At 39.4% G+C, this 22,698-nt stretch overlaps 2 protein-coding genes and 1 long non-coding RNA gene across 4 annotated transcripts in view; 1 reads left to right on the top strand and 2 right to left on the bottom strand.

Annotated features, from left to right (window-relative positions):
* Positions 1–25: 25 nt before the first annotated feature.
* On the bottom strand, positions 26–14,269 carry phf11 (PHD finger protein 11). Of its 2 annotated transcripts, XM_040005499.1 has the most exons (18): positions 13,964–14,267; positions 8,931–9,035; positions 8,712–8,845; positions 8,544–8,578; positions 8,363–8,466; positions 7,551–7,621; positions 7,392–7,441; positions 7,224–7,303; positions 7,111–7,133; positions 5,635–5,702; positions 5,453–5,541; positions 5,317–5,336; positions 4,964–4,995; positions 4,814–4,866; positions 2,740–2,899; positions 1,427–1,798; positions 1,261–1,332; positions 26–498 (listed from the first exon to the last, which is right to left on the bottom strand). In XM_040005499.1, exons 1-18 carry the CDS (start codon positions 14,069–14,071, stop codon positions 422–424), a joined length of 1,653 nt encoding a protein of 550 aa, XP_039861433.1. In that variant the 5' UTR covers positions 14,072–14,267; the 3' UTR covers positions 26–421. The 2 variants fall into 2 exon arrangements, with proteins under 2 accessions (XP_039861433.1, XP_039861432.1); XM_040005498.1 differs by having other exon boundaries at positions 5,453–5,702; positions 13,964–14,269.
* On the top strand, positions 8,984–9,927 carry LOC120717482. Its single transcript, XR_005692210.1, has 2 exons — positions 8,984–9,099; positions 9,234–9,927. It is a non-coding gene; the product is annotated as an uncharacterized LOC120717482 (long non-coding RNA).
* A 2,356-nt stretch (positions 14,270–16,625) lies between the features above and the next one.
* mcf2lb (mcf.2 cell line derived transforming sequence-like b) overlaps positions 16,626–22,698 on the bottom strand; it is a 34,359-nt gene continuing 28,286 nt past the window's right edge. The window contains exons 24-33 of the mRNA XM_040005497.1: positions 22,551–22,629; positions 22,371–22,443; positions 22,114–22,220; positions 21,752–21,844; positions 21,213–21,272; positions 20,625–20,690; positions 19,859–19,968; positions 18,997–19,109; positions 18,805–18,908; positions 16,626–18,708 (exon numbers count right to left, since the gene is read on the bottom strand). Of these exons, the coding sequence (XP_039861431.1) occupies positions 18,629–18,708; positions 18,805–18,908; positions 18,997–19,109; positions 19,859–19,968; positions 20,625–20,690; positions 21,213–21,272; positions 21,752–21,844; positions 22,114–22,220; positions 22,371–22,443; positions 22,551–22,629 (885 nt within the window). The 3' untranslated portion in view covers positions 16,626–18,628. The remainder of the gene's footprint in view (positions 18,709–18,804; positions 18,909–18,996; positions 19,110–19,858; positions 19,969–20,624; positions 20,691–21,212; positions 21,273–21,751; positions 21,845–22,113; positions 22,221–22,370; positions 22,444–22,550; positions 22,630–22,698) is intronic.

Raw genomic sequence — 22,698 nt, 5'->3', positions numbered from 1 at the left:
GTCATTACCGTCTTAAAACATTTTACTTTTTAAAACTCCTCTTTGATAAATAACATAAGAAAAATCACACACTGTGAACATAGAAATTCCTTAAACATTATATGGTAAACCCTTTTCAGTGTTTTTTTTTTTTACAGTTTAAGAATCTTGTGGGATATAGTTTGATATAAATCTTTGTATTGTACAAAATATAGAAAAAAAGAACAGTCTTGAATTACAAAAAAAACAAACATTTTTAGTAACTCAAATACAGCAAAACAAACAAAAAAAAACCTTGAATCATTTCAGTTAATCACTCAGCTAAAATATCATTCATATTAAGGCCTACTCCATATAAAAGTATAAATATTTTTTTATAAAATGTAATCACAGACAAAAGAACCTAGCTTTAATAGCTAACACTCAGTAGCTGCTCATCAGCTCATTTTCTCAGTGCTGAGACGACATCTTTCATCGCTGCCGCTGCCTTCTGCAGTTCCATTTGTTTTTTCTGTAGCTCTGTAACCACAGTGAATTGTCATTTAGTGATTACAATAAAAAAGGAGAAACATCTTTTAAAAGTAAAACAACAAAAAGTAAAACGACTTAATAGCAATTATTTCTACAGTATGTTTTTTTTTTTTTCTCCAAACTTCTGAAATAGTTCCCAAAGAGCTTTTAGCTGGAAACTTGGCATTTCAGTAATGCTGTGCACTGTGTCCTTAATAGATTTGCAGAAACGTGACTAGTGGAGGACAAAAACTGTTGCAGGCTTTAAGGGGAAAAAAAAACAACCTGCAGAAGATGAACAGTATCTGAAAGTCACATCATTAAGAAAAAAAACCCAATCAAAGACCTGGCAAAGGACTTGAGAGGTGCATCTGGTCCTGCCATATATCTCTGCAAAGTGTCCAGGAGCTCAGTGACACAAACCCCAGTGTCTAATAATCGTGCCCAGATGTCAGATGGTGTCTAATCAGCCACATTAGGACACAAGTTGGATCAGCCTGTCATTGCAATTTTTAACTTGATTAACTTGATATTTGAATTATGCCCTTATACAGTTGTAGATTTTGGTTTCCACTGACCATTGCTGTTTCATTTTTTTTCTCATTGAATTACAGAATATATCAATACACAGTTTCCATGGTATTGTAAATGCTATGAGTATCTATAGGTCATCTGTTGAAACCTCTTGAAATGCTATCAATGAAGCAGACATTAACTTCTGTTAGTCGGCCAACTAATACCACACCCCTAGAGCAGTACTGTGTACTTTACCTTCTTGCTGCTTAGCCACAAATTCTGACAATTTTCCAGAAGCTGCCATCACCGACAGTGCAAGATCATATTCTGTGGAGAAAAAAAAATACAATTTTCACAATCCCCAGTTTTAAAACATTAAAAAAAGGTCAGACAGAGTCTCATAAGTGTCATGCACCCTTACCCTCCTGGCTGGCCTGATCTGACTGGATTTTGCTGGAGATATTTTTCATCCCATCAAGGAAGTCAGTGAAGATGGCCTCTGTACATCCTGCTGCATTACAGCTTTTCCAGAAGCTGCTGGAGTCAACTTTGGGCTCTGGACTTGAGGGAAGTGCCACAGGAGAGGAAGAGGAGGAGTTAATGGATACACTGGCGCGTTCAGGCGGAGCCAGGGCTATGGCCGAGCTAGTGCAGGGAGGTGAAGTATGAGACTTCAGGGAGGTGAAGTATGGAGGGGGAGATTTGGACTGGCCAGGAGAGGGAGGGGGTGAGACAGAGGATCCATCGGTGAGTTGACCTGGGGTTTGGACAGCGTTCTGCTTGGGACTGGACCCTAAGAAGAGAGTTAGTTCTATAAGTAATCCCAGCTTTTTATCATTTCAAAACCCTTACTCCTGTCTGATTCTTAAAAAATCTACACATTTCATGCAACAGCAACGTCCTAAGCTTTCTAGATAAGTGTTTGACATGGCACATTTCTTCTTTCTACGTTTTTCAGTGAATGTGTCTTAATAATTTCATTGTGTGCTTTTTCAAACAAAGCTTGCACATAACCTTCACTTTGTGTTTTATAAATGTGAAATACTCTCGTAGCGCGACTTCTTTCTCATTCATAAAAATCATAAAGATTAATCAGCCACAAGATTAAAACTAATATGACAGTAGCAGCTCGTTTAAGCTGCAAGGCAGGGCTTAATGGATGGGTCTCATTTTGTCAGCAGATCCCATAGATGTGCAATTGTGTTAAACTACTTGCTGAGATCATAAACTCACCAAGAAGTGCTTAAAGTTCTAGAAAACAAATTTTATATTCCTCTTTTTTTGCAATCAGGATAGTCCTTTTTACACCACAAAGCTACTTCCTTCTTTTATATATAGCCTATGGCTGTTGTAACTGCAATTCATAGCCATCAAGTCCTTAAACGTCCCATTTTTTTCAAATTCAAACGCATCAACTTTCAGAGGCAATTCTTGTTCCCTATAGTAGCCCACCCAGGCTATACTACGGAAGAGGATTAGGGCCACTGGAAAAAAGAAATCTGAGAAAAAAGTCAGAATTCTGAATTCTGACTTTTTTCTTAGAATTCAGGAAAAGAAGAAAAAAAAAAAAAAAGGACGTGCCCATTTTTTCCCCCCCAGTGGCCCTAATCCTCTTCCGTACTATACAGGTGTCTTTATAGTCAGATAAAAGTTTTGCCTAACTGCTGTGTAATCATTATCAAAGCTCTTTGGTCTTATAAAACATTTGATCAGTCCCAGGAGGAGAAACCTTACCCTCGTGTTCATCTACGACCGGCTCTACATCTGCATTAACCAGAACATCTTCAGGTGGAGCAGATTCAGTCTGAGGTGAGAGTTCACCAGCTGACATTGTAAGTGACTGGGTCTGTATGCAGATCTTTACGGGAAGCAGCAGACTCTCTGACTCAGCATCCTCAGAAGACAAAGAAAACACATCTCATCACACCTCATATGAATCCCATGCAAAAAGAGGGATGTCCTTTAGTGACAAAATCTATATATATATATATATTAGGGGTGCAACGATATTCATATCGATATTGAACCGTTCGATACAGTGCTTTCGGTTCGGTACGCATATGTATCGAACAATACAACATTTGTAATTTATTTTATCAATTTTCCTTCTGATGATGCTGTCTGTGTTGAGCGCTCAGTGAATCTGTGTTCACTCCGCCTAGGCTGCACTGTCGAGCGCAGATCCACTGAGCGCTCAACACAGACAGCATAGTCAGAAGGAAGAGCGCAGGGCAAGCTAGCGAGACAGAAGTTAAGCTCTACTTGCAACATTCAGATCTGGCGTTTGGAATTATTTTGGTTTTCATGTGACGTATGACCCTGAAGGTAAGCGAGTCATGGACTAAAGTAAAACAGTATGTTGGATGTGCCATGCAATGCTCAATTACATGGGTGGGAACTAGTGTGTTAGCGCAGTTAGCTCATTAACGTGTTTGCCGTCTAGCCCCATGCACGGAGCGATCGGCGGTAGCTCGTTAACGGAGATTTGCCGTGTTGTGGCGTTAAGGTCATTTCAACGAGATTAACCTGAAAGCACTAGTGGGAACACAACGAATATGACTGCACATTTACGCCGACATCATCCTAGTGCAAAGACAAGTGGAAGCAGACAAAAAAAAGCAAGCATGCTACTAACTTTAGCCGAGTCATTTAGACAGCTGTTAGCACATGATTCTCCTTATGCTGCTGAGAATATAGCCCAGAAGAAGCGGATAGTATAGCTTTTATTTTGGAAAGAGCCATTTCTCTGTAATAAACTCTCTTTTCCAAAGATGAGTGATTCCTCAATCAGATACAGGGCTTGCAATATCGCTAGCCCGACGTCCTGGAGCTAGCGATTTTTTCAGTCGGGCTACCAAAAATCTATCTCTTCCCTGCCCGTCGGGCTATTGTAGGAAAAATATATGTCAATGCTTTTGCATTCTTTCAGAAATGTAGCTGGGTAATTATGTCATTGGCATCGGTGAGCCACTGTCAATATGTGACATATTGAAGTCGCGTTTGAATTTGCGCTTGTTTTTTTGCTTTCACTTTGCAATCGTGCGAACTGTGTATAGAGAGCGACAGCACTGATCTGTGAGTGATGATAATTTGTGCACCACTTCCTCTGACATCATCTTATTAATCGTTAGCTTACTATGCAAACATGACAAGTGAAATCTCCCGCAGCAAGCTTAAACATATGAGAGGTTGATCGCGCAGAGAATCGCTGAGCTTATGTGAGTGCTTGTGTAAAAGCATTTCAGTTCTGCTGAGCCAAATAAGACAGGTCAGGGTGAAGAAGTGACAGCCAAAGAAAAGCTTACCACAAAATGGAGAAGTTATGACAAATCAGACTATAAGGCAAAAAGAAAGTGCAGCTTTATGGTTTCATGGACAAAAGAATTTCTGTGGCTGCAATATGATGAGCTAAATAACCAGGGCTGCACATAAGTGGTCCGCAGGTGCGCATTCGCTGTCAAAATAAAAAACACGCACAAGGGTTAGGGTTAAATTTAAAAACTGTACTTTTGAGTTAAAATATATATTTATAATTTTAATAAATGACAAATTAAAAAATGCATGAACATTTTTTTGTATCGAAAAAATATCGAACCGTGACACCAAAGTATCGAACCGAACCGTGAATTTTGTGTATCGTTGCACCCCTTAGATATATATATCTATCTATCTATCTATCTATATATATATCGATAGAAGACCAAATCTTCATAGTTCTAAATTACCAAATATTAAACGTATAACAAAAAAAAAAAAAACCATTTATAGCTGCTAAAGACAACGATTAACACAATATCAGAGAACTCACTGATTCTATGATTGTGTCGTCTTCATCATTAAATTCATCCTCAATGCGATTTCCTAAAAGAAGCAGACAAGAGGAGTTTGAAAAAATAAATATTTATATCTTTAAAAAAATATTTAGCAAACTATACACACTGAATCAACAACTGCTTACCTGATAAAGACACAGGACTCTTGGTGTCTCTTCTGTAAAGTGGAGAATATAATTTCAAAAAACGACCCTCTGCTGACATTTTTTACAGACCAAGAAAAGAAAAAGTATGTATGCAAAAGCCCTTTGGGAAAAACTAAGATTTCATAGGGGATAATTGCATTCATAAGACATATTTGTGCCTTTTGGTGGCGCTTTGATAGGCTGCAGTTTACTGAAACTTGCAGGTAATTAGCTTTACTGGTTAACTCTGGACAACTTTTTCATAATTTTATATACATATAATTTAGAATTAAAAATATTAGTGAGACACCCCCCCCCCCTGCAGAAACCCCTCCAAAACTAGCAAAACCTACCTGATAACCTCAGGCACAGTCTGCCATCACGAGAAGAGAAATCAACACGTGACAGGACAAAGATGAGACTTCAAATTATTAGACATATTCAGCATACAGTGATGTTATTGAAGAATTAATGAATGATTAGGCGTACTTTGAGCTCTGGGACGGAGTTTGCATTTTCATCTATATCCGACTCTAATGGGGCGTATATATCCATTGGAGTGTTATTGTCATTGTCAACTATATATATATATAAGATAAAAGAAAGGGGTTTGTTAGCTAGAGTGATAAGCCCACAGAGGTTACATTTTCTTCCCTTGCAACGGGGTTGACCTGAATTTGAAGAATCGGAGAGTCTCCTCTTCCGGCGAATCTTAGGTTTCAAGAGGGTCTCCTCCTGCCTGTAACAAAGGTAAGGAATCCTCACAAGTGTTTGCAAGGTTTGCACCATTTTTATTGTAACCAACAGGACACAATTTGCTCTTCTCATTTCTTTATATTGTCAAGCAGAAATGTTATTTTGTTGTTTGTTGTTATTTTTTTTAAAGTGATCTTGAGCAATAGCTCTCCAGGCTTTCTGAAGTCTTTCAAAGTTTTGGTTGCTTTATCGCTCATTTCCAGTCCAGTCCTTAAACCTGGGCATTTTCAGATGAATGTTTCTTTTGTTTGTTAAACCCCTTAACACTGATCTATGAATCATTCAAGCTTAAAATGTGCACTTACCTTAAGGGATAAACCAGTGAACCCATTTGAAATTGTATTTTCAGGCACTTTGTTACTAGCTGCCTGTTGCAAACACCCCCCACCCCCACCCCACCCCCATAATTTGTTTCCAATTCTTTAGTTGAATCTATGTAAAATACCAAGGATTGGTATAAAATATGTGTAAAACAGTTTAAAGGGTATAATATATATATATTTTTTGCACCAGCAAGGTTATTCCCAAAGAGATTGTAGCTGAAAACCTGGCAAATCTCAACATGGTGTGCAGTGTATCCTTAAAAGAATTTTGAGGAAATGGCACACATAAAAGCTGTCTACAGCAGATGCACAATACTTCCAGTATGGGCAAGTCATGTCACGTCACATCAAGACCTGAGAGATGCATCTGGTCCAGATGATCCATCTACTGTTCACTAAAGCGTCATCAGAAATGGTTTCAGTGTGGCTATCAAAAAGCCATTATTAATGATGCGAAACAGGAAGGAAATTAACAGGTCTTATGGAGTAATGAATTCAAATTGGTAAAATGTTGTCCAGTATGTTTGGAGGAGGTCAGGAGAGAGGGGCAGTCTACACTGATCTGGTGTAGGTCGGTCATAATTTGTGGCTGCATTTCAGCCAGTGGCGTTGGGGATTTTGCCAAAAACGATGGAACATAAATCTAGAAAAGGCAGATTTTCATCCACCATACAATACCACCTGGAAGGTTTCTGATTGGCAAGAAGCCTGGAGAATTATTCCTGTAGAATACATTGACATTTCCAGCTATTCATTCTCTTTTCCTTATCCAATATTGCGGGTCTAAAATGGGCCTATTTCCCATTTCCTAGCAAAATATAAAGAAATGAGCAATGACTTAAGACTATATAGAACCACTTGAGTTCCTGACTTGTTTTGTGGGTGAAAAAAACAACAACTGGGGTTTTAAGTGTGAAGTTGTTTAAAGTAAGAAAGAACGATGGATCGAACTATACAGACTTTTAAAATGAGCATTTAAGCTACCATATTAGATATAAGGGTGATATTCTAGCCAAAATTCTGAACGTAAAATTATTGTTCAAGACATAGCGAGCATCCCATACTTACTTGTCACAGTCACTCAACTGTCTCTGTTTAAAAAGCAAAGACAAAAAAAATGTAAAAATAACAAGCAAACTTGAAAATAGAACTAAAAAACTTTAAGTGACCGTGAACAACACCTTGGAAGAACTACACATTGTACTGTTAGATGAGCTGGAGTCATAGCTGTGTACAGAGGATCCAGCTGCGGTACCTTCTCCTGCCAATTACAAAGCAATTTAGTATTTGGCACAATGAAAAAAATAACGACTTCATAGTAAATGTCAATCTCTCTGGGCAACACTTACCGTCGGTGTTCTTCTTAAGTGACGCAGGAGCATGTTTGTCACAATATGACCTAAAAACACACATCTGCTAATTACTATGTGATACATAAGAAACAGAAAAATTAAACCACAGACAAATAAGTCAAAAAAGGAGGAAAAAAGATGTTTGTAAATACTCACATAACAATGCTATTAGACAAACTTTCCAAGCTGATATTACCTTCTCTCTTCTCACAGGTTAGGCAACATACCTCATGAAAACAAAACGGATTGGTTATTTATAACAGAGGAGAACGCACACACAAATGCACCACATAGCTCGCAGGTTAATGATGATAATCTCTGGCTCCATTCCACTGGTGGAGGTTTCTTCCTGTTAAAAGGGAGTTTTTCCTTCTCACCGTCACCAAATGCTTGCTTATGTGTTACTGTACACACTTTTACCTTACAATATAAAATACTCTAAAGTGAACGTTGTTGTCCTTTGGTGATACACAAATAAGGCTGAATTGATGATTGATTTTGTAATTGTATCATCAGACTTGTGGTCATGTCTTTGACTGAGTCTGACTCGAGTATGTTCAGCACCCCAACTGCTGATGTAGGAAATCGCACAGACATGCATGTGTAAAGTCTGCGCTTACACTGTTATTTTGCTTAATTCCTCATGGGATCTACTAATTTTGACCCATTTGGTTAACTACAGAAATTAACTGTTCGGGTCTGTGTTTATCAGTTAGTGCATTGTTAGCAAATCTTAGTCAATCAACTACCATCTGTGCATTCTTGCGATCCATGCTACATTGCTTCACATAGCAAAATTTGGCCTTTCGTTGAAATTACTAAAAAAAACAAACAAACAAAAAAAAAAAACAACACACACAAAAACAACAACAACAACAACAACCCCAAAACTGCAGGATCAAGCTGCTAGAGAGAGATGGAGGCCTCTCCCCCCCAAAAGTCTGTTTTAGTAAATCCATAAATCTAACCTTAGATGGTCCGGGTGCGTTGGGGTTTGGGGAGTTTTTGAGTTTTTTGGAGGTTCTGGGCTTTTTGGTGGAAGAGGCAAACTCATTTGTGGAAGCGCTTTTTTCTGGTCATGAGAAATAAAAATGAAAATCAAAGTCTGTCATACACTGAATAAATAAAGGATAAAAATTCAAAACTTACGTGTTTGCTGCTCAGAGTGAGATGAGCAGTATATCCTGTTAGAAAAACACATAAAACACATTTTTAGACAACTACAATTGTCCCAAGCAGTGCACAGCAGGAGTTTTTATTTTTAGGATAACTGAATATCTTTTTCGACAGGCAATTAAGCAGATCTGTTAAACTGACACATAGCGCCCATGGTCATCATCTTCAATAGTCGTCGCTCCCTCTTTAAGAGCACACGGGTAATGGTAGGACTTTTTGCAGCGTTTGACTTCACACCCAGCAGTGGCTCCCCTTTTCTTACAGTGGTTACAGGTCTAATGCAAACAAAGGAGTAAGACATTTAAACATTGCTCCCAGTGCGCGCTATACTTTAAATCACACAATTACTAATATATTTACCAGCTTGCTTCCTCGTTTCACCTCATTCAGCACATCCCCCACCGAGAAGCCAAACAGGTCATCGAACTGTGGTGAATCCCGGCAAAAGATACCAGCAGAAAATAACTGGAAATAACAAACAACATGAAATTCACGTGAAGGACATAAATGAGCATGAAGTAGAAAAACAGTAAATGGACTGGTTCTTATAGAGGGCTTTTCTACTCCACCTTACCACTCAAAGCACTTTATGCAGCATGACTCATTCGCCCAAGCACTTTTCTTCTATGCTTAAGTACTTTCTATCCAACATTGACACTTCAGGGGACACATTGAAGCAATTGGGCCCTGGAGGACTGGACTTGGACTGGAGGAACCGAGATTGAACCCAGGGATTGAACCACCAACCTTCAGATTAGTAGATGGCCTGCTCTACCTCCTGAGCTACATCTACCCTAAACTTGTGAGTTCATAAATATGGCATTTGTCCTAAAGCAACTCAAAAGAGGTTAAGGTAATCCAGGTAAGTATGTGTAAATGCATGTGCTTGTGCAAGTGTCCCCTCTTGAAGTGTATTTTAAAAAAAAAAAAAAAAAAAAGTAATAAAAACATGGCTGTACACTTAGATATAATCAGTTAAAATAATAGATTTGGTTTATTAGACTAAGTAAGCCAATACTTAAAATTCATAAACTAGCCACCAAATGTCATGTTTCCTCGGTTAAGATCCTCTGCTAAGCCTTGAGTGCAGACACCTTGTGCGTGGCTGTGTCTTCAGTAAATAAAAAAGCATTAGACCAGAGATCAGGTGACTGACTTGACACTAAGTATACTGCTTTGGCAGAACACTTTGGGTCATTATTCATTCACTCTGAGAAGGGCTGTACAATCACTTTGGCAGCATTTGGCTGAATCTGAGCTGAGACTGTAGCCCTGTACTCTTCACTATGGTGGCCCCTTGAGACAAAGCACGTACAAACTCCAAAGCACATGCAAACTCCAAAACACTTGCAAACTCCAAAACACGTGCAAACTCCAAAACACGTGCAAACTAAAAAACACGTGCAAACTCAAAAACACATGCAAATTCCAAAACACAACGGAAGTGCTCCAGGACGCTATGGGCAGTGTTGAGCTTTTGTTACCTAGTAACTACACAAGCCAGGAAGTACCAACGACCGGATTTGGGGTTTGCAGCCTTAAAGGCCGCATTTTAAGGCCGTTTACGTCACAGCGACAAGAGAAGGCTTTCCCAGTTCAAAGGCTGCTCGAAATGCGGCCCTCAAATGCGTCCATAATTTCCCTGAATTTTAAGGATGGGTCGGTGTAGCTTTCATGGCCCAACATATCCCAGACTTCATAGTGTGGTGGTGGTGTGGATAATTTTGCCGAAAAAAAACGGTGGAAGCGGAGCGGAGGAAGAGTAAACTTTCAGAAGTAAGTACTGAATATTATGTCACTTATTTATGCGCAAATATTTTTTTAATGAAGAACATTAAACCATTATTGTTGGCCACATGTCGGGAAAGTTATGTGACATTAGCGATGTCTGTACTTTCAGAATTAACTTGGTTTTAAAGCCTTTACTTTAAAAAATATATATATATATAGTCGACCTTAATCTTACAGAGATTGTGATGATTTTGTGGATAATTAAAGTCAGTCATATATCCACAAACACAACAAGCTGAAAGTCAGTGATGCTGCTCGGTTTGCAGTCCTGAATATCACGGCACAAGCAGGATCCACTGCACTGTTAATGTTAGCCTATGTTATATTGCTGCCTCTGTTCGGTGGTGTCGAGCCAAACGGACTTTAACGTGTGTTTGAACGAGCTGACGGTTCACTCGTTAAGCTGAAAGAAAGATGCTTTAATCACAGGAGTCACACATGTGTCCACTGTACCATCTGGGAACTCTTCTTGTTTCGTAATAACACAAACACTAAATCCTCCTTCTTTTGTGCTGTTTTGTAGCAGTGTATACACCTGAGACTGCCACCTGTCTGTCTGTCCTGCACTCTCTCTCTGTTTCTTTCTCTCTGATTGTGGAATAAAAGTATGAACATGTGTTTATAAGTTACACTTGTGTTTGAATCCTGCAGCTTATCACACATTTGATTTCCATGTGTGACAACTGCAAGTGTCCAGAGTGAGGACAGACTGAGGGACCCACTGCTGCACATCATCTGTGAGGCTTTGCACCCCTGATGATCCACCAGGACAAACTCAACAGTGTGTGAGGAAGAGGAGGAGGAAGAGCCAGCAGCAGCTGACAGATGGAGAGAATAGACAGACTGTTCCCTGTTTGTGAAGGACTGCTAGAAAAGTTTAAAATAACTAATTGTCTGTCCTGAATCAGTCTTATTAGGTAATGTTCAAATAATTTGATCATTCCAGTGTTTTCAGTGTGGGAGAAAGTACTCAGGGCCTTCAAGTTACACACTATGAAAGGCAGAAACAAGTTTAATGTTCAGAAACCTAAAGTATGTATCAGCAGCAGAATGGAACTAAAAATAAATGTTTGTTTCAGTTCTATGAAGCTTTGAGTATTTTGGATTAGTAGCACTGCTGTGTTTGTTGCATCATATTGCTGTAATTGTTTATATGCTTTATATATTCTGAGGTAAGTTGATCTACAGTGTTGCATCATATTCTATAAGGATGTTATGTGTTTGTATACTTTCTGCCCAGTTTGACCCATTTAGCAGAAGTCAGCCTGTTTAAGGCTCTGATATCTATTCTGTATGACTTAAAGCAGTTATGACATGGTCTGATTTTCTCACCCAATAAAGGAATATTTCATATATCAGTCTACTCTTCATTTTATCAGAAACAGTTATCACAGCTTGTACATTTTCTTTTTATAAATATACTGTATGTAAGCAATGAGCCAAATTTAGTAATGCCAACATACTGAAGGAACAACATTTGTCTCTTATATATGATACACCTATATATGCACTGTCAAAGATACTTGTCTTTGAGTGAAGATTTAAGGTGATAAGACATATAAATAACTGCAACTTGAATCTGTACTGAGGCTCAGTATTTGACACAGAGTTCATGTTCACTGCTGTAATAGTTAATAATGATTAATATAATAACTATAATATTGGCCATATTATATTTACATTACCAAAGTGATATGACTTTAGTCTCATGAACAACATCAGCTAATTCTTATTTACTAATTAATCTTGAAATAACTGTTCAGTACAGAAATGAAGCCCAAAAATCATGTTTTACTGTCCTGTGGTCTCAGCCTCAGATACTTATCAAATCACACAAAGCTCTTGTAGAAACAAACAAACAAATGAACAAAATATGTTCTCCCTCATTTCTGTCAAACCAAGTTGTATGACACGTTTCCAGCGGTTAGTATCATGGTTGCTAGGCAACCTGGGAAGCGCGACGGAGACTAGACCGTCCCACACAGACAAACTTGCCGTTTATTTTGCAAATCGAGCTCAACACTGCCCCTAGCGTCCTGGAGCACTTCCGTTGTGTTTTGGAATTTGCATGTGTTTTTGAGTTTGTACGTGTTTTGGAGTTTGTACGTGATTTTTAGTTTGCATGTATTTTTTAGTTTGCAAGTTTTTTGGATTTTGCAAGTGTTTTGGAGTTTGCATGTGTTTTTTAGTTTGCAAGTGTTTTGGAGTTTGCATGTGTTTTGGAGTTTGCACGTGTTTTGGAGTTTGCATGTGTTTTGGAGTTTGTACGTGCTTTGTCTCTAGGGGCCACCGTACTTCACCGTTTATCCTGCCGCGTCTATCGGCAATCCCATCATCAGTAAACACTAGTGCTGGCCATTCTCACAACAAAACATAGATAATGTAATATAGAATAGAATAGAATAGAATAGCCTTTATTGTCATTGTACAGAGTACAACGAAATTGGAGTGCCGCTCCCTTGGTGCAAGTTTCAATAATAAATATAAATGTAAAATATAAAAAGTACAAAAAAAACAAACAATCGTAAGTACTCAAACAATAGTATGTACAATATATACAGGATAGCAGCATTAATATAATGACAGTATGAATAGCAGCATAATATAATGACAGTGACGGTATGGAATAGGTTCAATTGTTTTTGTGCTTATTTACTACGGTGATAGCTCTGGGAAAGAAGCTATCCCTGAATCTGTTTGTCCTGGTTTTATGCTTCAGCTTCAGCTCACGATGTGCAGGCTCTTTTGCTGACTTTTTTCTGGCAAAGTCTAATCTGACCTTCATGTTCTTGAGTGTAAACCGCGGTGTGCACCTCGTAAACCGTCTGCATCTCCATTCATGAAGGAGTCTCTAGACAATACTACGCCAACTTACTTGTTTACATGTTATCAAGTTGTTTTTTTTTTCTCTCAACCAAAGAAAGAATTTGTGTGATCACACACTTTAGTTGTCTTCTGTGGTCTTTCAGGCCTTTTGATGCTGCTGGGCCAAAAAGCGATTGCCTACCAAAAACAGATTTCCAGTATTTGCCAAAAAAAAAAAATGTATCCCTCATGAATAATATAAAGTCATCTTGAGCCACAAGGTAGAAGCTGCAATCAGTTTTTGGCAAAATGACTTTTATATATCTTTTATTTGTCCACATAAAAAGTCTCAGTGACACTGACAAAAATAGCTTTAAGAGGATCCAGGAGGACAGCAGAACTACATGGAACCCTTGGAAATCAGTTATGGCAGTGTTTTCCTGCTTTTTAAGAACGTACCACCTTCATCTGTATCCACTGTGATGCCATTAGAAGCACAAACTGTGCCGATTAGTGTTAATCGTCGCATTTTAATGTTACAGCTATTGCAACAGAACTCATCTTTAAACTGCTGGAAAGTTTATATGCATGAATCAATTTGTACGTTTATCAAAGGTGGTATAAGGAAATTAAAGGCGTCAGGAAAAATTACTCGTGTGCGTTATTTTTATAACTTTTCCACACTTCTTGTCCACAGTTACGTTGTGGACTTAACCGCTGCACTGAGCGGTGAATCACGTCCTCGTCGTTACACACGAAATAAAGACGAAGAACAAAAGAAGCGTGCTTGTATTTACCAGGCAGTTCTGGTGAGCCGTGACTTCATCTTTAGTCGACAAGGTTCCGGTTATCTTCGTCTCTTTGGATCGCTGACAAAGTATGCAGGCCACTCTGCTATTGCTCATTTTTTACCGACAAACACACCGCTTCCACTTTTTCTATCAGGCTTGCTCGCATGCGTCCATGTTGAATCAGCGCTGCTGTTCAAAAACGATTTCTTATCTACTTCGCCGCCCATTTCTTTGGGGTTGCCAGGTTCTATCAGAAACATCCTCCTTTCAGTCACCACCGCATGGAAACGCATTTCAATCGACGGAGAGAGAAACTGATGCGAAATTGCGACTAATATCCATCTTCTTTGGATAACTATTTTTAGGTTACCTTCACTTTAATACCCGACAAGAAAAAAACTAACTAACTAACCTTTGGCTGCTCACCAAATAAGATTCATTATCGGCTTATTATTTCCGGTGAATATAAAGCTATGATATTAATCGATAATAATACAATATTTTGTATTTTTTAAAGTTTTTTAAAAAAAAATTAGTAATAAAAATGTTCTCTGGCTGGGGAAAAAAAAGTGGAGGCAAAAGCAACCTACATTGCAACTAGGGGTGCAACGATACACAAAATTCACGGTTCGGTTCGGTTCGATACTTTGGTGTCACGGTTCGATATTTTTTCGATACAAAAAAATGTTCATGCATTTTTAATTTGTCATTTATTAAAATTATAAATATATATTTTAACTCAAAAGTACAGTTTTTAAATTTAACCCTAACCCTTGTGCGTGTTTTTTATTTTGACAGCGAATGCGCACCACTTATGTGCAGCCCTGGTTATTTAGCTCATCATATTGCAGCCACAGAAATTCTTTTGTCCATGAAACCATAAAGCTGCACTTTCTTTTTGCCTTATAGTCTAATTTGTCATAACTTCTCCGTTTTGTGGTAAGCTTTTCTTTGGCTGTCACTTCTTCACCCTGACCTGTCTTATTTGGCTCAGCAGAACTAAAATATATATCGTGCTGCTTTTACACACGCACTCACATAAGCTCAGCGATTCTCTGTGCGATCAACCTCTCACATGTTTAAGCTTGCTGCGGGAGATTTCACTTGTCATGTTTGCATAGTAAGCTAACGATTAATAAGACGATGTCAGAGGAATTGGTGCACAAATTATCATCACTCACAGATCGGTGCTGTCGCTCTCTATACACAGTTCACACGATTGCAAAGTGAAAGCAAAAAAACAAGCGCAAATTCAAACGCGATTACAATATGTCACATATTGACAGTGGCTCACCGATGCCAATGACATAATTACCCAGCTACATTTCTGAAAGAATGCAAAAGCATTGACATATATTTTTCCTTCCTACAATAGCCCGACGGGCAGGGAAGAGATAGATTTTGGTAGCCCGACTGAAAAAATCGCTAGCCCCAGGACGTCGGGCTAGCGATATTGCAAGCCCTGTATCTGATTGAGGAATCACTCATCTTTGGAAAAGAGAGTTTATTACAGAGAAATGTCTCTTTCCAAAATAAAAGCTATACTATCCGCTTCTTCTGGGCTATATTCTCAGCAGCATAAGGAGAATCATGTGCTAACAGCTGTCTAAATGACTCGGCTAAAGTTAGTAGCATGCTTGTTGTTTTTGTCTTTGCACTAGGATGATGTCGGTGTAAATGTGCAGTCATATTCGTTGTGTTCCCACTAGTGCTTTCAGGTTGATCTCGTTGAAATGACCTTAACGCCACAACACGGCAAATCTCCGTTAACGAGCTACCGCCGATCGCCCTGTGCATGGGGCTAGACGGCCAACACGTTAACGAGCTAACTGCGCTAACACACTAGTTCCCACCCATGTAATTGAGCATTGCATGGCACATCCAACATACTGTTTTACTTTAGTCCATGACTCGCTTACCTTCAGGGTCATACGTCACATGAAAACCAAAATAATTCCAAACGCCACATCTGAATGTTGCAAGGAGAGCTTAACTTCTGTCTTGCTAGCTTGCCCTGCGCTCTTCCTTCTGACTATGCTGTCTGTGTTGAGCGCTCAGTGGATCTGCGCTCGACAGTGCAGCCTAGGCGGAGTAGTCGAACGCAGATTCACTGAACGCTCAACACAGACAGCATCGTCAGAAGGAAAGTTGATAAAATAAATTACAAATGTTGTATTGTTCGATACATATGCGTACCGAACCGAAAGCACTGTATCGAACGGTTCAATATCGATACGAATATCGTTGCACCCCTAATTGCAACCTATATTAGTTCACGGTTCAACCCATTGTCTAAGGAAATGATCCTTAATACTATTTTAGAAAAGTTTCTTATGGGGTTCCAAAAGCCGTAAATAGTGTGTGTGTGTGTGTGTGTGTGTGTGTCTCAAATACCACATTTCAATGAAAGGGGTATGTTAGTTCCTTACTACGATTTTTTTTTGGTTTGTTTGTTTGTTTTATTTATTTATTTATTGGGGGGAAAGCTATGAAAAGACCTGGCAACCCGTTAAATTGTTTCAGTTTCGTTTCTCGCTTTTTGTTGTTAGCCTACGACCACAGCTCTTTGAGGAACAGCTGGTTACAGAAATGTTTCAGGATGACTCAGAAATCAAAAACAGAAGGCTTCAGATTACATCTCAGCACCGAGAGAGAGAGAGACAGTAAGTGAATTGTCACAAGTCATTTATGTAAAAAACAAAACAAAACTGGACAAGTCACAAAGCAGTGACATCACCATACTTAATGTACAATATAGCATCTCCTTTAACAAACATATGACAGACACATATTAATAAACAATATCTACATTCCAAACATTTTCCCTCTGCTGGGAATAAGTTAGCCTATACAATGATCTCCCATTATTCACATGGATACATTTGTAAAACTGTAGCATATATGAAAATGCACAAAGAGTTTGACCAGGCTATCAGAGACAAAAGCAAAAGGACAAAAGCTCACACACACAAACTCTGGAGAGCTGGTGACAGAACAGGTTTCTAATGACAGACTGACAGCAGACAGGAGGAGAGTTTACAGACAACAATAAAATTAAAGAGTGGATGAATATCTGTGGGTGCTTCATACAAATAAATAAACATTTTTTTTAAAAAGTGGACAGAGAGGTGGCTCTCAGGAAAAATTCATTCAAGCTAAAGAAAGTGGACATTGCCCTCTTTCTCATTCAGAGTTAAAATATGAACTCCTGAAGAAATTAGTGCATGTGAACACAAAGACAGCTGTTGTCCACTAACCTCTCCCCGCTTTTAGTGTGAGCATAAATAGATGCATTTGCTGAGATCAGTCCTGCTGGCCCATTCGTACATCTATTACATTATCAGCACGTGGATCTTCTGTCTCCATGACAGATCTATACAGTGAAATTACCATATGCATGTGTTTTGTTCCTTCACAGTAAATGTACAACATTCTGAATGTGCAGTGTATGTGGGAGGTTAGAAATAAAAATGCAGTTTTGTTTCATTAACTCATGACTGCCAATGGCAGGAAAACACAGCAAATATGTCTCCTCATATGCCACACAGGGTGAGATCCTATATGCTAAAATGTGATGGAAATACCCCCTGGTAGCCCAGCCCCGTTGATTTTCATGCTGTCAGCCCGGTGTTTTTTCTTGGTTAATTGTTCTTTAGGTTGATAATTAATGATCTATAATCTATGTTCCGGAGGTAAGCATCCCTTGGAGTAAGGGGTAGGAGGTTGTCATTCAGACTGTCATTGTCAGAGTGCAGTCTTTGCCCTCTTAAAGGTGTGGCTGGTTTGTATTTGCTATTGGCAACTCAGAAGAAGAGCTTTTTGGAAGAGCTGAAGCTCTGCTGGTCTTTTCCTATTATGGCAGGTGTGCTAGGACCTTGAACATTGGGACATGGGGGGGGGGGGGCACTGCAACATGGGACCTGTCTTTGATTTCTTATAATGAAAAGAACAAGAGAAAAGATGTGTTCATACTGGGGCATTCCCACTGAGCTGTAAACATGATGAAACAGGCATATGGAATAGCAGGTGTGCCTGCGTTCTTCAGGTGTCGTCTGTCACTCAACCAGGGGTGCGGCCACCTCCTGGAGAGCAATGTGGGGTGTTCCATCTGTGTAATCTGTGCAGCGGCATCTTGGGGAACACCGTGTACATTTGTGAGGTTCTGTCAGCCTGTGGATTCACGTTACCAGCCACTGGTTGACTAGAAGTTGTCTGTTCCTCTTGATGCTGCTTTAAGTCATCCACTTTGTTTACTGCCACTGGCAGTAAGGAAGAAGTAAAACAGTACAGAAGTTTGATAACTGTGGTTCTGTGAAACCCAAGATGATTGTCAGTCATGCTGGTCACTTGGAAAATTTCAGCATGAGAAGTTTCATAGAGCTCATATGTAGCCTACCAAGCTATTTATAGTGCATATGCACAGGTAGCCTACACATCATGCATATGATTTTGTTTATATAAGATTTCAACACATGCAGACTATGAGGAGACATTTTGTTTACTGCCACCAGCAGTGATCCTAGAATTCATAAAACTATAGTTACCTTTGTAACTTCTGTTTTCTGTGGAAAATTGACAAAATTCATGATTACATATGCTGGCAAAACGGTACAGATAGCCACATGATATAGGAATGATGACAGTTTGATGATGAAGAAAGTGCAGAGTATTTCAGGGTTTGATATCAGAGAAGCTCGTGTAGGTCTCACTGCAGCTAGATGATGTGCTGAGGTTCCCAGAGCCACTGCCTTCTGTTTGAAACACAGCCACATTGAGGAGTTAATGCATGTGTAACAAATGCATGTTGGATTTTGACATGATTTATTTGGGACTGTTTCTTAGAATACCTGAGCTGGTGAGAGACTGACAAGACTCTGATTTTCCAATGAGGTTGATAAGATTAGCAGCAGGAATCCAACCCTCCTTAGATGTGTTTAAGTTACGCACAAGCCTAGACACACAAGTATAGTTAAACCAATGCTTCTAAATTATAGATTTTTTTATTAGTTCACATAGATAATATAAGGTTGTAACCTCACCACTGTCCATCGTCCCCCTCCTTGACCAGCTGCACTACATCTCCGCTCTTCACAGAGAGCTCTTGAGCGCCACCGATCTCATACTCAGCCGTCACAGTGTATTTTCCAGCACACTGTTCATAGTCAAGATAAGAGACACATTCAAGACAAATTCAGCAATCTTTCCAGATCATGAGTAACATGTTAAGATAATTCCATAAATGGATTTCCATTAATGTCACACAATACAAAAGACAATTGCATGCCTTCAGTTACCAAAGGCTCTTCCAGACCTCCAAAATCATGTTTCATGCGTGTTGAATTGTCTCTTCTTCACTTTACATTACAGTTTTAGATCTATTAGAAAGTAATGACTTTATGACAGTTCTGAAGTCATTCTGTGACAGCTCAGATTAATAAGACTCAGCAGTAATTGATATCAGAGTTAGCAAGAGTTGAAATCAGCTTTAAGCTTTCAGCTGTTTGTGGAAGTCTTTCTTCTGAATTTATCAGTATTGGAAAGCAGCAGCATCCTCCTATGAGCACAACAGTGGTAACTTTATCAAGTACTTATAAAGTTACAGTTTAAAACTGTTACTATTAACTAAAGTGTACAGCAATACTTTTCTACAATGGCAGAAAGACTTGCACACATTATATAATATAGCACGAATACTGGGAATCGTTCCATCACTGTTGTCTGAAGCTATGAGCAACACTGACATAAAAGTGTATTCTATTTCTGCTGGCAGTGTTATGGTACCAACAATGATATCAAATGTCTGAAAACTTTGAATGTAACCTTAGCTATAAATACTGGATACCATAGCACCAACACCGTGATTACAAGCCTGCTATCTGTTAGTCATACACAGTGACTCACCAGCTTCTTGCCATTTTCGTCTTCTGGGTCAGAGTTAAGAGGATCTTCAGCGCTGGAGTAGCCGTCATGTTCCCCTGAGGCATCGAGTGACAGGGAGGCTTTATTCCAGCCTGAACAGAAGAGGCAAAAAACAAAACAAAACAGGTGCTTAGTTTGCAGCAACATTCAGCCTCAGCTACTGTCAAACATGTACGTGACCTGAAGGGAGAGTGATGAGTGTGGAAGAACCACAATAAGGTCCCAATTGTTAGAACAAAAGTGGCTAAAATCAGGAATCCCAGATTACACAATCAGATCCACAACTATGCACTACAGAAAAACTCCAAGATGGTGGAGACTGGCATGCAACTTCATATTTTAAACTTTCTTCAAACAGAGGTATAAAGTGGGCAGGCAAACATGCCTCGGTGTCAGAGGGTATTCTATGATTTTCTCTGCGCTTGAAGGGGATGTGGAAAAGACAAACGCACTGCCTTTAAAAGGTTCATAGCAGTGAAACACCCTGACACAGCCAGCTGGGGCAGGTTAGTGCCAATATACCTCTCCACTTTGTCTGTAAGAGACTAGAGGTGCTGAACCACCTGGCTCTGGTCAGGTGGAGGGCTGGAGGACCTGCATCTGAGGGACAGGAGGCAATGGAAACACAGCTAGTCACTTTTCCTGCTGTAGCTGCAGCCAACCAAACCTGTGTAAGACCTTGGATGTATTCAAGCATTATGGAAAACAACTAACCCAGCAAGGAGGCTATGCAGTAGCTGAACATTACCTTTAAAGCCAAATGGTGTGGGATCACTCTGGCGTTTCGTCTTGTGATCTGGGCTGGTGGGAGATCCTGGGGGAAAAAAAGTAAAAAGAAGAAGAGATGAGGTTGAAAGTTAAATCAAGAAAGACATAATTATCAAAAAGTAATATTCAAAAGGCCTATTTTCATGAAAGGAATGAAGGAAAGGTATAAAGGAGGCATAGAAAACAGCACTTTCTCAGCTCAGACTAATAAAACAAACAAAAGTCAACTAATACAGAGGTAGAAAAGTAACTCTAACTAAAACAGCACCTGCAAAAAGTAGCTGAACTCTGCAAGATTTCAGAATAGAAGCTGCTGCCATAGAAAAAGTGCTTCAGCAACACAGAGGCCGCTCACGGGAGACATTTTGACATGTTACAGTATGCAGGTGTAAGGTTTTTGCACTTCTGTGGTTCTGATATTCTGCATGCTGATTTATTCTGTTTACCCTGACATAACTTTCAACACCTGCTCAGATTCACATGCTTTTCTTAACAAAGTCAAAATGTCAACTGTGGAAATGCCATTACACTGGATGAAATCAAACTGGACTCTAGAGCTGTGCGATACCTGATGATGGGAAGACTGTCATGGGTAATGTAAAACTTTTGTCATCAGTACTTGAGGGCTCTGTGGAGGGAAGCATGCAGCATTTCTGACTAAAAGGCTTTAATAAAATCCCCCAGATACTTTCTCCAGACTGAGCAACTGTCTAACATTTAAAAAAAATGGCTTACACATTAATTTGATGAAAGTTGGATTAAAAGAAACCACACTCATGTCTTTGTGGTAAAAGTGAAAAGAGTGCTGTCAGAAGTTAGCTTTACCCAGAAGTTGTGTCAAAGTCAGGAAATAGGTTAAAAACATAATTGTATATGATCTATGATGATTTATAGCAATAACTTCCTGCAAACTCACTTGAGCCTGATTATTTCTTGTCCTAAAGACATGAGGGTCATCCAGCTTCTAACTGATGTAATATTAGTGTCTTAAGATGATTAAACAAAAATGCATTGCGTCACACTAAATGGAAAAATCCTTTTTTTGTTTCACAGATGCAGAAGATGACATATCAGGTGGATAATGGAAAATCTCTGGCTTGCAGTTACCTTTCTGAGCTTTGAGGTTACTGAAGCCCTGTAAAGTAAAGCGCTTTTTAGCCACAGCAGCTCTGTCTGAGGTCGGGCTTGTCACACCCTCATCTGACTCAGACGGAAAGCAAGGAGACAAGACAGACGGACAAAAAGAATTAAGGAAGAAGGTAAGTTGGGTTAAGAGGGAAGATCAATACAGAGGGAAAATGGAACTTGATTCATTGGGAAATGAGAAGTTAAGACACGAATCAATCATAAGAAGTGGGAAAGCACAAAGGTAGGGTAAAACAGAGTTGATGCAACACATGCATTGCAAATGTTAAAGTTAAAAGTTAACAAAAAACAAGGCAGGTATCCCTCATGCGCTCTTCACTCACCTTTCCCTGCAGCCTTTACAGAAGAGGAGGAATTGACATCAGGACTGCAGGACTCAGCTTTCTTCTCTTCTCCCTTTTTAATGCTCTTCTGGCCTGTCTTGAATGGGCTGCAAGTGGAGAAGAGAGCAACATGAGAAGCTTCAACAATTTCTGAAAGAACTGGCCCAGATTATTAAAAGTTTACAAAGGGCAATCACATAGAAAATGTTCGTAACACCAGTGAGAGAAAGTAAATGAGGTGGGGAGTTCAGACTTACCTGAGACTTACGGTTCCAGTGGGAACAGGTGGAGCATGGGTGGCCTGATCTGGTGCCCTCTGCTGGCTTGCTTCTGAATGACACAAATGAGAGAAAAACAGCGATGCTGGAACATCACTTCAGCTAAGGCATAAGTTATAGAAAAACTTTCATAATGGCTTTCATAATACATGAATGTACCTCTGCATTCCTCCAGCTGGGTCGTCAGGACCTTCCTGATCTCATTTACCCAAGTGGTTTTGACTTCAGCCGTTGGTGCCTGAGACAAAAAGGATGTACACCCCTCAAAAATCTAACCATTATCAGAGTATTTGCTCAGTAGTTGTTC

This window comes from Simochromis diagramma, unplaced genomic scaffold (genome assembly GCF_900408965.1).
Source record: "Simochromis diagramma unplaced genomic scaffold, fSimDia1.1 OVJJ01000501.1, whole genome shotgun sequence".
Lineage (NCBI taxonomy): Eukaryota > Metazoa > Chordata > Actinopteri > Cichliformes > Cichlidae > Simochromis > Simochromis diagramma.
The sequence above is the reverse complement of the archived record's forward strand: the minus strand, read 5'-3'. Positions and strand labels throughout refer to the sequence as shown.